At 43.6% G+C, this 14,111-nt stretch overlaps 1 protein-coding gene across 1 annotated transcript; it reads right to left on the bottom strand.

Annotated features, from left to right (window-relative positions):
- Positions 1-10,659: 10,659 nt before the first annotated feature.
- On the bottom strand, positions 10,660-13,885 carry MC5R (melanocortin 5 receptor). The gene is made up of 2 exons (XM_070421573.1): positions 13,703-13,885; positions 10,660-12,309 (listed from the first exon to the last, which is right to left on the bottom strand). The coding sequence occupies exon 2, from the start codon at positions 12,281-12,283 to the stop codon at positions 11,306-11,308; it is 978 nt and encodes a 325-aa protein (XP_070277674.1). The 5' UTR covers positions 12,284-12,309; positions 13,703-13,885; the 3' UTR covers positions 10,660-11,305.
- Positions 13,886-14,111: the final 226 nt, after the last annotated feature.

Genomic DNA, 14,111 nt, shown 5'->3' with positions numbered 1-14,111 from the left:
ATGCTAAGTGAAACAAGCCAGTCAATGAAGGAAAAATACCACATGATCTCACTCATTCATGGATAATAAAGACCATTACAAACTTTTGAACAATAATAGATACAGAGGCAGAGCTGCCTCAAACTGATTGTCAAACTGCAGTGGGAAGGCCAGAGAGAGTTGGGGGGCAGGAGGGAGGGGAGTAAGAGTTCAACCGAAGGACTTGTATGCATGCATATAAGCATAACTAATGGACATAAGACACTGGGGGGTAAGGGAGGGTAGGGGTTTGTCAAGGGTGGGGGGGGAAAAAGGACACTTATGTAATACCCTTTGTAATACTTTAAGCGAAAAATAAAAAAAAAAAAAAAAAAGGTTGCTATCAGACAAGGCAAGCCACATCTGGCAATGAAATCTCTTGCATTCCTTCCAAATGCTATTGCTACCACTATTGCTGACTTGATACAGTTTTCCGGCTGACATTTACAGCAAAGGTTATTGAGTGAGCACGCTGTTTTCCATACCTTTTGTCGAGGTGGCCTTGCCATGCCGGTGACTCAGCAGGACAAATGTTACATTGATTCCTGGCCTCTGCGTGAGGCCCACTGCAGATTCTCTTCCCTCCTGAGCTGTTCTGCTCCCTGACGATATCAAGCTGTAATCATCCCACTCATTCCCACCTATTCATCCCGCTGGGTTCATGGGAGAGAGTCTTCTACATAGAATCCCAGTAGATCAATCATAACTGAGAAACCAAACTACCTGGCTTTCACTTGGACACACATCTTCTGACTCAGACAAGTTACCTAACTTCTCTCAGCCTCCATTTCCTCACCCCTAAAATGAAGACAATTATGGTTCCTGCCTCCTGGGGCTGTTAAAATGATTAAATGGATTTCTGTATGACAGGGACTTAGAAGAGTTCCTGGCACATGGGAAGCACCCTATTAAATCTCCGTTTAGGGAACATGACAGGAAGCAGGAGTAATTATAAGTGCAGAAAATTTATTTGCATGCACACAACTTAGAAACAATTTGTAGATTGTCAACTGATGGTTGTTGGTGCCAATTCAGTGCCAACAGGAGTCCCCAATTTAGGATGCAGTGGAGAAGGCAACTTTATTCAGTGCAAAACAGCTCAATTGTGATACAGAACAATTATATGAACAGCACGGTTGTGGAACAGCTCAATCGTGTTACAGCTGGGAAAATGCACTCTTCAGTCTTTGATGGAAAGGGAAATATCACTCTTTGAGTCAGAGGGAAGCTGACTTATACAGACAGAAGTTCCCACCCTTGGTCACTGATTAATCTAGCCCCGTGCAAATGAGGGCTCTAAATCCTTGCAGTTTGATTGGTCCAAAAGGCACTGTCCTGATTGGTCAGACTGGAGCCACTCTGATCAGTGAACCTGCTGATGATTACAACTGTGTAGCTCCAATTGGATGAGGAAAATCTCCATGCTATTGGTTGAAACAGGATTCCAGGAACTTCTCAATAAGGGCTGCCTCAGATGGCAGGAAGGCAGTTCAGTGCAGGAGGCTGGCGGCTTAGTCTAGGCTTCTCCCTGAAGTGCAGTTTGTGTGAGAGACCCCCCTTTAGAAACAGCTGCTAGGCTGGGTCTTTTGTTTGTTTTTGATTTAAGCCCAGTGAAGCCACCAGTAGCCTTCTTAGTAAGTATCTTCTCTCTCAGCGTCCATGAGCTATGACCATGGTGTAAGCCTCTCGAGGTTCCCAATCCTCCTTCCTGGGTTTGATGCCCTTGTCCAGGTGTGCCGGGGATGAACAAAGTCTCTGCATGGTTGCTGGTTCCTACTCCTCCATTACATCGATTCCTCACTGTCTTCTTATCTATGAATGATCATGGGTAATCACAAATCTCCTAATCTCTATGAATAATTCGTGCTAGTCTGTGATGTTTCATACTCAATTCTGGTCACGTTCATATCAAGCCTTGGACCGCTCAGCCACTTTACAAGCAAAGTGTTGTATTTGAGGTACAAAACACTTAAACCTCAACCACAGAATACTCCAACTTCAGTTATTTTTGTTTTTAACAGCTAATGCACCAGGCCTGACATTGGTGAATTGCTTTTATCCATCATGACTTTCTATGCAGTGATAGAATATGAATGAAATTTGCTCTCTGTTGCCTGTAAAGTATCCTCCACAGTTATGGAGGCTGGGCTGATAAAACTCTTCAGCTTCAATGGAAAGAGTAGCAGATCATAGTAGAGAAAATACCCTCAGGGGTTTATTTACAGCACCTACTACCAAACATTTCACCTGTTTGGCTCTCCACTGCTCCACACAGATGTTTTTTAGATACTACCCTACTGGTGTTATATGTTGCCCATTTACACCTAATGGAGATTAGCTATTTAACTGATGGTTGTCCCCTGGAAAATGGATTTTATATTGTGCTAATCTGTGACTTCAATTTTTAAACAAGGGTGCAATGTAGTTTAACTTTGTGTGGATTAACAAAATTTAAAAAGAGACCATCCTGCCCTGGCTGGCATGGCTCAGTGGTTAGAGTGTCAGCCCTGGCACCAAAGGGTAGTGGGTTTGATTCCTGGTCAAGGGCACGTACCTCAGTGGCAGATTCAATCCCCAGCCCTGCGGGAGGCAACCAATCGATATGTCTCTCTCACATTGATGTTTCTCTCTCTCTCTCTTCTCTCTCACTCTCCCCTCCCCACCTCCTTTCCATTCTCAATGGAAAAAATACCCTCAGATGAGGATTAAAAATAATAATAAAATAGAAAGAGACCATTCTATAGGCATTAATAACTACAAATGAGTTGAACTGAATTGAAATAAAATTTTAAACTCTATGAAGATAGTGAATTGTCCAGAGAATACAGCTAATGTTCTGGTCACTGTGGAGATCAAAGTGCAATAGATACTGATGATGAGAGTTGTGGAAAGTAGAAGCAAAACTGGGATGCACTCTCATACACAAGCAACACGGATGGGAATTGGTCCAGGCTCCGCTCTTCCCTTCCACCTTCACTCCTGAGGCCCTTGTATGACACCTCACCCTCTTGTCTGCTTATGAATCCCATGGATAGCTACTTTAGGCAGGAGTGTGTGTGTGTGTGTGTGTGTGTGTGCAGGTGCATGTGATGAAATGGAGTGAGATACTGCACTGGGCATCTTGGAGGTACATTTTCTAATGGGTATACTAGATTCTGTGACTTGGAAAAAGATTTTTTCAGTCTTGACTTTTGTTGCAATTAACAAATTAAAGCATCAGAAGTAGGTCTAAATCATTTTGACTGGGAAAATTTATTCATTTGATCCACAGATATCTATTACAGGCAACTGTTCCAAACCAGAGTCATGAAATGAAGGCACATCTTTGAAGAACATAGGTATTTTCACGACTGTACACCTAGCACCTAGCATCATAACTGGGTCATGCTAGCCACTCAATAAAGATTTGTTGAGCCCTAATCGGTTTGGCTCAGTGGATAGAGCGTCGGCCTGTGGACTGAAGGGTCCCGGGTTCGATTCCAGTCAAGGGCATGTACCTTGGTTGTGGGCACATCCCCGGTGGGGGGCATGCAGGAGGCAGCCAATCAATGATTCTCTCTCATCATTGATGTTTCTCTCTCTCCCTTCCTCTCCCTTCTTTTCTGAAATCAATAAAAATATATTTTAAAAAATTACAACAACAAAGAAATGCAGCAATTTTTTTGAAGCCCCTATGTTTGAATTGAGATAATTTACTTAATCTCACGAAGCTTCAGTTTCCTCGTGGGTAAATTGAGAATGGTAATATTTAACTATTTTTAAGGTGGTTGGGGAATTAAATGAAACAATCCTTTCAAAATGCAATTTGCACTCAAGACACTTTTTTACTAGCTTTCAAGCAATGAGGTTTGGAAAGAATTCTCACCTGGAACTACTTGAACTCATTAACTAGCTGCTCAGAAGGTCAGATGGATGATAAAAATTTGGGGGTATGTTCACTGCCACCTACTGGCGGAAAAAAGTTTGACCAGGGCCATGGATGAATAGACATTTCAGGGACTCTGCCTGTCTCCTCTGACCTGGGTTATGGTCTTTGTTTGAATAGCAGATTCTGTTGCTCTCTCTAGTTAGAAGTCAAGCTAAGACTTGAAAACAAGGTGCCAGGATGAGACAAGTCTCATGCATCTCCTTGCTGTTGGCAAAGCTCTTGTGCTAGATGTGGCCAGGTGCTTGTAAGTAGAATCACAGTTAGAACCAATCCCTGGATTCTGGACCTTGAGAATATTATGTATGCTAAGCAAAATACGCCAGTCAGGAAAAGTCAAGAACCATATGATTTCACTCATATGTACTATATAAGACTGAAACTCATAGACACAGACAACCTGGTGGTTACTAGGGGGAAGAGGTTGGGAGGGGATAATAAAGGGTAAAGGGAGCCACATATATGGTGATGGAAGATGATTTGACTTTGGATGGTGGGCACACAATGCAATATACAGGTCATGTATCACAGAATTGTACACTTGAAACCTACTAACCAATGTTACCCCAATAAATTTAATAAAAAAGAGTCAAAATCAAGGACATTGAGAGATCCCTGAGAGAAAAATTATAAAAGAAAAGAAAAAATTCTACAGATACAGGGCAAGCCTATATGTGGGAAATGGGAGAGATAAGAGAGCCATAGGAAGTAAAAGTGTTGGCAGAAGAAAGTACCCCAAAATCAGCACAGTGAGTGTTATGGAAGCTAAGGAAGGAAGTGTAAAGAAGCAGATAATAGTTTCAAATGTTGCAAATGAAGCAAAGAAGGTAGAGCCAGAGAAAGCTGTTTGGAATTGGTGAATTGTACTTCAGTAGGGGTGGTAAGGGTTAACACCACATTGTCAAGAGCCCACGTAGAAAGGAAAAGTAAGCAAGCATTTTAATAGTAAAGAAAAGGAGAGAATAATAGCTTAAGAAGCTATCAGGTTTATGCTGGGAAATCCTAAGGAGGTTTTTGTATGCTCCTGCTTTCATACCTCATTATTTCTAACTAGAGGACTGGTGCATGAATTCGTGCACATGGTGGGGGGGCGTGGGACTGCTTCGACCAGTCCCAATCAGGGCCCATTGGGCTGGTCAGCCTGGGGAACAGAGGGAGGTTGGCTGGCCACAGGATGTTGGCTGTGGGAGTTCACTGACCACCAGGGGGCAGCTCCTGCATTGAGTATCTGCCCCCTGGTGGTTAGTGCACATCACAGTGACTGGTTGTTTGGTAACCGGTTGTAACGGTCACTTAAGCTTTTATATATATAGATTTTGTTATTATGCCTCAGACTCTACTGAAACAATTGAGTCATGCTCTAGTGTACGGCAAAGGGGCACCTAAGGGTCAAGTCTCCTTTGTAGTTAATTGGGTATCAAACAGAGAGAACCTTCCTTTAAAATGTCTTTCTCTTCTCTCCATCTCATTGCACAACTTGTCCAAGCCCTCAGGCCTGCAGCCTGCCTGACTGTGACAGCTTCCCTCCCATCTCTGCCAACATTAACTCAAATTTGTTCTCAAAATTATTTACAAGGATAGATTTTGTTGGTTCAATGTCATGTCTTTAATAAGAGGCGGGGGAGGGAGGAGAGAAAAACTTTCAATAGCTCTCTGGTTTCTATTCAAGAATAAAATAGATTTTCAAGGCCTTACCTCCTTTATTTTCAAGGCCCACATAATCTTACCTCTATAATTTCCAGTACATCTAAGTAATTTTTTACGCTTGCCCTAACATATGTCATCGGTTCTGGTCAAGCTATTTCACCAACCAAAGGGCAGCTTTTACCCAAGTACTTTCTGATCCCATGTTCCCCTTTTCTCTACAACGATGCATATCTAACCCATCCTTCAAGGACATATAGAATATGCTTATATATTAATCTCACTTTAGTTCTAATATTTCCTCTCTCAAATTTTGCACAATAATTATTGTCAATGGGGAAGGAAAAAAGAGCTAAATATATCCTAATCTTACCTTAGGGTCTTTTCCAAACGTATCCCCTCATCGCAAAATTCTGCTATGTGCCCCACAACCACCTGTGAGTATCAGTACTACTGATGTGGGAATGCATTCCCTCGTTTCACATAGCTATTCCACACAAGTTCATTCTTAGAGTTCTTAAGTTTATTAGCTCCTTGAGGGCAGAGACACTGAATGACCACACAATAGGTGCTGTTCACCAATGTCCAGTTCACCTCCTTCTAGGTAATTGGTAGAATTGGATTTCTCCAGCTCACTTTGATGTTAGACCATGGGACTTATTTTGGCAAATGAATTGTGAGTGAAATAGAAATTCATATGCAAGTATGTTTTAGGATAGGGCTTCCATTATCTTGGGTCCTTGAGTAATTACAATGAGACTCCCTGCTACTTTGTGCAGAACATGTAGCATGATGGAAAACTAAACTTTTATTATCATGTTAAGTCACTGAGACTTTGGATCTGTTTGTTTCTACAGGATGATGTTGTTTCTCAAAGTGGGATCCTTGGACCAACAGCATCTGAGAGCTTATTAAATATGTAAACTCTCAGTTCCTGCTCCATACCCACCAAATGTGAATCTGCATTTTATTTTAATTTTTAAATATTTTTATTGATCAGAGAGGAAGGGAGAGGGAGAGAGATAGAAACATCAATAATGAGAGAGAATCATTGATCGGCTGCCTCCTGCTTGCCCCCTACTGGGGATCAAGCCCGCAACCTGGGTATGTGCCCTTGACTGGAATCGAACCCAGGACTCTTCAGTCCCACAGGCTGGTGTTCTATCCACTGAGCCAAACTGGCCAGGGCTGAATCTGCCTTTTAACATGCTCTCCTCATGTTTCATATAGCTATTAAAGTTTGAGAAGCACTGTCCTTGACTATCCTGACAAGCACAGAAATTGTTGTGGAAAAGTGGCTGGGTCAGAATCTAACATGGGTAGGTACACAAAGAGCAGGGAAGGATGGCAATGCATGTTATGTTTCGGGAAAAGAGAGTTTGATTGATGGATATCAGACATAAGCATATGGGGGAAGGTCTGAAAACAGGATTTCAGTAGTGTGCATTGGTTACTGTTGGCTGCATTTAATGAAATACTACAAGGGAGTGGTGAGCTACAGAAAGAATTAACTGAATGCAAGCAGGAATAAAAGGGATTTCAGATGGTAGAACAACAGTATGAATGCACTTAATACCACTGAACTGTAAACTTAAAAACTGTTAATATGGTAAATTTATGTTATTTGTGTTTTACAATCAATCAATCAATAAATAATAGGATTCTTTACTGATACATTTGAAACCAGATTTAAAATTAAACTTTTTTTTTTAAAGAAAATCCACAGTCAGGGTCTCCAGCATGAGAAGAGATAGCTCTTCTCGACCCAATAAGTAAAAAATTAAATTTAAAACGTTGAATAACATAGGCCAATTAAAACTCAGATGTGGCACTAGGATCAAATCAAGGGGACAGGTTTCACCAGCACTGCAAATCCTCTTAGTAGATTAAGGAAGCTGTCTCAGAATAAATGCCAAGAGGGATATAGTAAAAGGATCCAGTGAATCCTTTCACTTGGACAAGAGGTCTCAGGGAAAAGAAACTAAAAGCAAGACTCTCCCTCACAACCTGATAGACTCAAAGCATATGTGATTAGGATGCGGGAAAGAAAAAGCCACAGGGACAGAGGACAAACAGGCAGCAGCCTGGGAGGTCAGTGCCCATCTGCACTGTCTGTGAGGGAGCACCAGCCACAGGTCGCTGTTGAGCCCTGGAAATGTAACGCCCTGTCTCCTCCTCTTCCTCTGCTTGAACGGGAGTGACCGTGTGGTCCCCTGTCCCACCATCATTTATCAGATAACTTGTCCTTTTAGTTTAATGGTCTCCAGCTCAAGAGGAGCCACATATGAACCTGATGTAGAGACAATCTGGGGCGGGGGCGGGGGTTTCAAAGTTACACCTTCACCACAAAACTCTAATATGCTCCCTGAATCTATCGGTGAAAATTGCCATTACAGACACAGGAGCTATCACAGCTCTCATTTTACAGCAGGTATAGTCTGCGCCTCACAAATTCACATTTATGTGTAGCATCTTGAACTGTGGACAGTGTATTCACATATCTCAAAATATTCCTGTCTTAAATAATTTGTCCCATAAGCTCTTTGATGGCAGAGAGTATCTGATGACCACAGCTTCTAGCCCCCAACTAAGCACATGGTTAGTGACATCCTCACAATACTTATTTACCAAGAGACAGACTTTAAGACAATGTATAATGTCAAGTGTACAGTATTATTTGATTTTTAAGAGTTAAATCATCTTGAACTGAGAAACGGCCATCATTCAGGCAATAAATACCGTCGGGGAAACTTCATCCTGACTCACTGATGAATATACCTTCTCCTTTTGCTGCAGCTGCTGACAAATGGGCAAAAACACCAAAAACACTTGGAATAGCACACATTTTATTAACCACTAGAGGCCCGGTGCATGAAATTTGTGCACTGGAGGGGGGTGTCTCTCAGCCCAGCCTGCACCTCTCCAATCTGGGACCCCTCAGGGAATGTCCGACTGCCAGTTTAGGCCCGATCCCATAGGACATCCCTCTCACAATCTGGGACTGCTGGCTCCCTACTACTCACCTGCCTGCCTGCCTGATTGCCCCTAACTGCTTCTGCCTGCCAGCCTGATCACCCCCTAATCACTCCCCTGCCAGCCTGATCAATGCCTAACTGTGCTCCTGCCAGCCCAATTGCCCCCAGCTGCCCTCCCCTGCTAGCCTGATCGCCCACAACTGCCCTCCCCTGCCGGCCATCTTATGGCTGTGGGTACTGCCATCTTTGAGGGTGTGGCAGCAATTAGCATATTCCCTTCTTATTGGCTGTGGGCACCACCATCTTTGAGGGTGGGACAGTCAATTAGCATATTCCTTCCTTATTGGCTGTGGGTGCCACCATCTTTGCGATGGTGTGAGGGTCAATTAGCATATTCCTTCTTTATTAGGTAGGATTGCTTTATCAAATGAAGTTCCGACAGAAGCAGAAAGAGTTAAAATACAATACCATGAAGTATTTGACAACTATATGGATGTTTTGTGTAGGGAATTTTGTGTTGGAGTCCCAGGGCTGGGCTAATTTACAGATATTATCGAATCACTATATTACATGTATTTCTTCCAACTGAAGACACATCTGAATACGTGGGTTATTTCTGCACTATTTATAGAGATTAAAAGACATGTGAGCATTTCCTTAAAGATCTTCCTAGGAAAGGTCCGACCTTGTCTGAAGTCATGAGGCACCCAGAGCAGAGGAGTAGCCTGGTGAGCTCCCAGGGGGAGCCGACTGCAAACCACAAGGGCCAAAGTGTGATTACGCACAGAATTGGAACCCTGGTGACCTCCCAGAGCACCCAGGGCTGTTAGGCAGCGGATTCAATAGACATTTACTCAGTCACAATAGCAAACAGCAGTGAAGTGCGTACTCTGTATCAGAAGCTACTGCAGGCAACAAAGCCACAGATATGAACAGGACAGCAGAGCGGTTGGCTTTCATGGAACCTGAGTTCCTGAGACATCCCATGTAAACATGGACTGTGGTTTCCGTCATAATTACATAGAGATCACTTACTTCCCATTCATAGATACACATAGCCTGTTCGGCTAAAAGGAACAGGAAACATTTGAAGGGCTAGCTGCCCCTTCAAAACTCATTTGCTAACAACCTGCCATATTCCGAAGATTTGGATGTCTTATGCACTTTCCTGCTTGTGCCAGTACCATTTTCTGTGTGTGTGTGTGGACTCTGAGCTGCCAGGGGTGGGGTCACATCTGTAAGTTATTTATGTGTTCTACACCCAGAAGCTCCTCTGCCCCAAAGGGCTTCAACAGCTCATTATTAAATGACCCTAGTAGTACACTGTTTTATTTATAATTTTCCTCCACTGGAAAGAGTATAGAAGTGAATACCCCCCAAAAAAGAGAAGTCATTAACACCAAAAATAACAGAATGGAATACAGGAGCTATAAAGACCAAGCCCTTCACTTCAGATAAGAACACTGAGACCAAGAGGTCACACAGCTGCTCCAGTCAGCAGGCCTCCTGGTTTCCAGACTATTGCTCTCACGGCTGCCTTCTGCATCATCCCCCTAGTATTGACCCCATCTGCAGCATTTCTTTAAAATAAATACCCAATCCCTGTTGTGCTTGACTAGTTCCCAAGGTATTCTCACACTTCCGCATGCAGTTCTCACGACCACCCTGTTAGGTCAGCACAGATGGGGAACCTGAAATGAGATGATTAAGGCAACATCACCTGTCAATGACAGAGTCAGCACCTGAACTCAGATTTTCAAACTCCATTCCACACGGGAGAAGACGGGACTCCCTGGGTGAGAGATGGGCACTGACCTCCTCTGGCTGCTGGAGTCGGATTGTGATTTGCAAAGTATACAGTGAGTGACAGGGTTTCAGACTCGGAGACAGACCCATCTTAGAAAGTAAAAAATGGCTTGGCTATGGGCATGTGTTACAGTGGGGGTGGGGAGTATGTGAGGGAGGCATGGGGACACTTGGAGCCCATGACATGTCCCCAAGACATTCATCTGGAAACCCCAGACTCAGTCAGAATAAGACAGTAAGAAGAGTCACAGAAACTTTCACACCACATGATGTAAGGTTTATAGCATCAAGTTTTATATCTGGGGAAAAGCAAAATCATGATTGACAGAAGTAGAATTAAGGAAATTCCATCCTTGGACAATTATGAACACAAGCCATTAAACCAAAAGTTCAAGAAAGAAGAGCTATAGAGAAATCCCGTAACAAATAAACAGGAACTTTCAAATGGAAAGAACTTCACTCTATTTTACCCTGGAAAGTGTGGATAAGTCCCAGGGATATCAAGGAAGTTACAAAACAGTTTCTGGGGAGAGAAAGCAATCACATGATGTAAATATTCACAAGTTTTCTTCCATTATGGTCAGCTCTTCATCCTGTGTAGACCCTGAGCACACACTAGATGGAAGATGGATGGGGCCCCCAGCAATGGGTGGGAGTAGGAGAAAAAGTAGTAGGCAAATGAGCCAATAATAAATTGTCACAGACCATTTCCAAAATGGATAAGTTGCATGTGCACATCTGCCCAACCACCACCACAGGAAAAAAAGCGGGGGGGGGGGGGGGGGGGGGGGGGGCGGGGTGCATCTTAAGTACTAATTCAAGAGTGAGAGAAAAGATAAATGGAATGCACAGTTTTGATTTTGAATTATCTTGATTACCCCTAACTGACTTCATTATAAAGTGAAGGAAGGAGAAAAGAAAGCTGCAGAGGGCACTTTTAATAGCTGCTAGGAAACCTACAGGGTATCCCGAAGCCGTGGCAACAAATAATCTCCTTAAAGGTCTTCCGCATCTCTTGGCTGCGAAAGGCGTATATCAGAGGATCGATCACAGAATTGCACATGATGAGTATGAGGTACATGTTGAAGTGAGACATAAAGCAAGAACAGTAGATATTCTGAGGGCAAGAGATCCTCAGAATGAGATGGAGGAAGAACGGAGCCCAGCACACAATGAAAACGCCTAGCAACATGGTCAGGGTGATGGCGCCTTTCATGCTGGTCCTCTGCCGCACGGAACTGTATCCAGGCAGAGCTGCTATCTGCCTGACATGCGTTCGTGCCAGGAGAAACATGTGTATGTACAGAGACACCATGAGGAACAGCATGGTGAAGAACATGGAGATGAGGCAAATGATGACGTAAGTGGACTCGTGGTAAATGATGAAAACAATGCCACAGCCTGTGCAAAAGATCCAGATGCACGCAATGATCGCCCCGCAACGCTTCACTGTCATGATGTGGTGGTAGCGCAGGGCATAGAAGATAGTGACATATCTGTCCACCGCGATGGCCAGCAAGCTGCACATGGAAGCCACCACAGAGATGCAGATCATGGAGTCAAACACATTGTCAATATTACGCACAAAGGTATCCGCTATCACCAGGTGCTTATTACTTATTAAGTATATGGCGATGGTCTCCCAGGTGTTGGACATGCTCACCATCATGTCAGCTACAGCTAAACTGCACACAAAGAAATACATGGGAGAGTGCAAGTTCTTGTTCTTTATTATGGCGCCTATGACCAAGATGTTCTCCAAGAGGCTGATGAGACCCAAAGTCAGAAACACCTCCACGGCGATGCTCATATCTTCACACGGCGAAGACTTGTTCTTGACATTCGGTCCTGAAAGGTTGCCCTCTGTGGCATTCAGGTTGAGAGCTAAGAAATACAGGTGAAATGAGGAATTCATTGCTCCTCTTCTTGGCACCAACTTTACTGCAAAACAGGTTTTCATTCATGATTCAGAGAGGTTAACCGTGCACCAAAGAAACACAGCAGCATTCCAGAAGCAAGCCAATCCTGAGTGGGGGGGGAATGGACTCAGGGCATTCACTGAGTACTAGGATTCTCTGTATTAGAATACACACATCCTGCCGTGGACCCGGATTCCTGGAAGAGTGTCCTTCCAACACGCAGGCTTAGAACTGTCACCAGCCTTCTGGTCCTCCTCCTTCTAGGCCCCCATTCTTTCACAGACCTCATAGTAGAGTGACCACACATCTCAGTGTGCCTGAGACGGTTTCACTTTTTATGCTTGTTGTCCTGGCACCCAAGTTCACTCTCAAAAGTGTTCCCAACACACAGCCTATAAAACCTCTTCCAGTCTCCGGATTTGTACACTCCTAAGGCCTCTACGCCACGGCATTTCCTCCAGTGAGCTTAGATTTCTGAAGGATATGTAGGCCCATATTCTCTTAAGAGAAACAGATGGATGTCTTCTTTTTTAAATAATCTACTATGTAAAATAAACATAAATGTCATGCTTTGTTGACATTAGTAACATTTTTACAATTATTAGAGTAGTAACATTGTGCTTATACAAATATTTGTATTACTCCTGTCCAAGATGGCAGGACCATCTTTTTAAATTTTTCAATTACAGTTTACATTAAATATTATTTTATACTAGTTTCAGATATATAGTGGTTAGACAATCATATACTTTACAGAGTAGTCCTTCCAATATTTCAAGTAAGGTGTCTTCCTAAGATTTGTCCTGACACTCCTAAAATCCACTAGGCTTCAGTCTCCATAGTTATCATTAAGACTGTAACCAAGGTGACTCATTAATTTTGATATAAGCACAAATAGTTACTGTCTTCAATTCACAAATTTAGTTGCACATGCATGTTGAATTTGAGACACACAGAATGCTGTTTTCCCCTCAAGAAATATTTTCCCTGATTCTGCATTTGAATTCCTCAAAGTCTGATTAATAAATACTTGTATAAGTACCACATACAAATAGCACGAAGAAGCGAGGGATTTGAATTGACCAAGAACTAGAGCAAGATCACTCCTTTGTTGCCCAATTTCTCTCCCATGATTTATATTGAAAAATCCCTTTGCCCTCCAAACTCAGCACATCTGGGAGTTAGAATTTCTGCCATCATTTTTCATCATCAATAACAAGTTTTTGCTGAAATGTAAGCATTTGTCACTTTGCCTAGTTCTGTCTCAGGGATAGTGAGTGGCCAATTATACAATTACATTAATCATCATATCAAGCTGTGTAAATACCCAAGTAGCTCTCCTGCCCGCGACAGTGAGGCATGCCTTTGCATTCCTTTCAAGGCGATTTTAAGTACAAAGAAAGTGGGCTATTTACCAGCGCTCTACCCCGCTCCTCTTCTCCTGCTCAGCAGCCCGTGGGCCCTTCGCTCGGGACACTGGCATCCACAGGCTGGGACAGCTGTCGGGAGCCGAACTGCCATCACCCCCGGACGGGACTCCTCAGACAACGCACAGGCGCCCTGAGCCGGGCTGCCGCTCCGGCCTTTGTACAGCCTCACAGCCCCGCCTCCGTGTCGGGCTCCCCGGGGACCCCTTCTCTTTGCTTTTTCCCAGGCGCGGGCCTCAAGCACCACCTAGCGGTCAGAGCCCTGGAGCATGACCCTCCCTTTCGCTGGGATGCAGCCCTGGCTGCTGGCCTTTGCAGCTCTCGGTGACACCTGCAGAGAACAACGTTCTGTTCTTCTGTTTGTGGAGAATCCTTCCCCAAAAGTGCGTTCAAATGT

The sequence above is a fragment of the Myotis yumanensis genome, unplaced genomic scaffold (assembly GCF_028538775.1).
Source record: "Myotis yumanensis isolate MYYU_CA2020_CCGP unplaced genomic scaffold, mMyoYum1.0.hap1 SCAF_7, whole genome shotgun sequence".
Lineage (NCBI taxonomy): Eukaryota > Metazoa > Chordata > Mammalia > Chiroptera > Vespertilionidae > Myotis > Myotis yumanensis.
This window is presented reverse-complemented; position numbering and strand designations above follow the sequence as displayed.

Coding starts and splice junctions, on each gene's coding strand:
- MC5R (XM_070421573.1), bottom strand. CDS start 12,283: ATGAATTCCTCATTTCACCTGTATTTCTTAGCTCTCAACCTGAATGCC.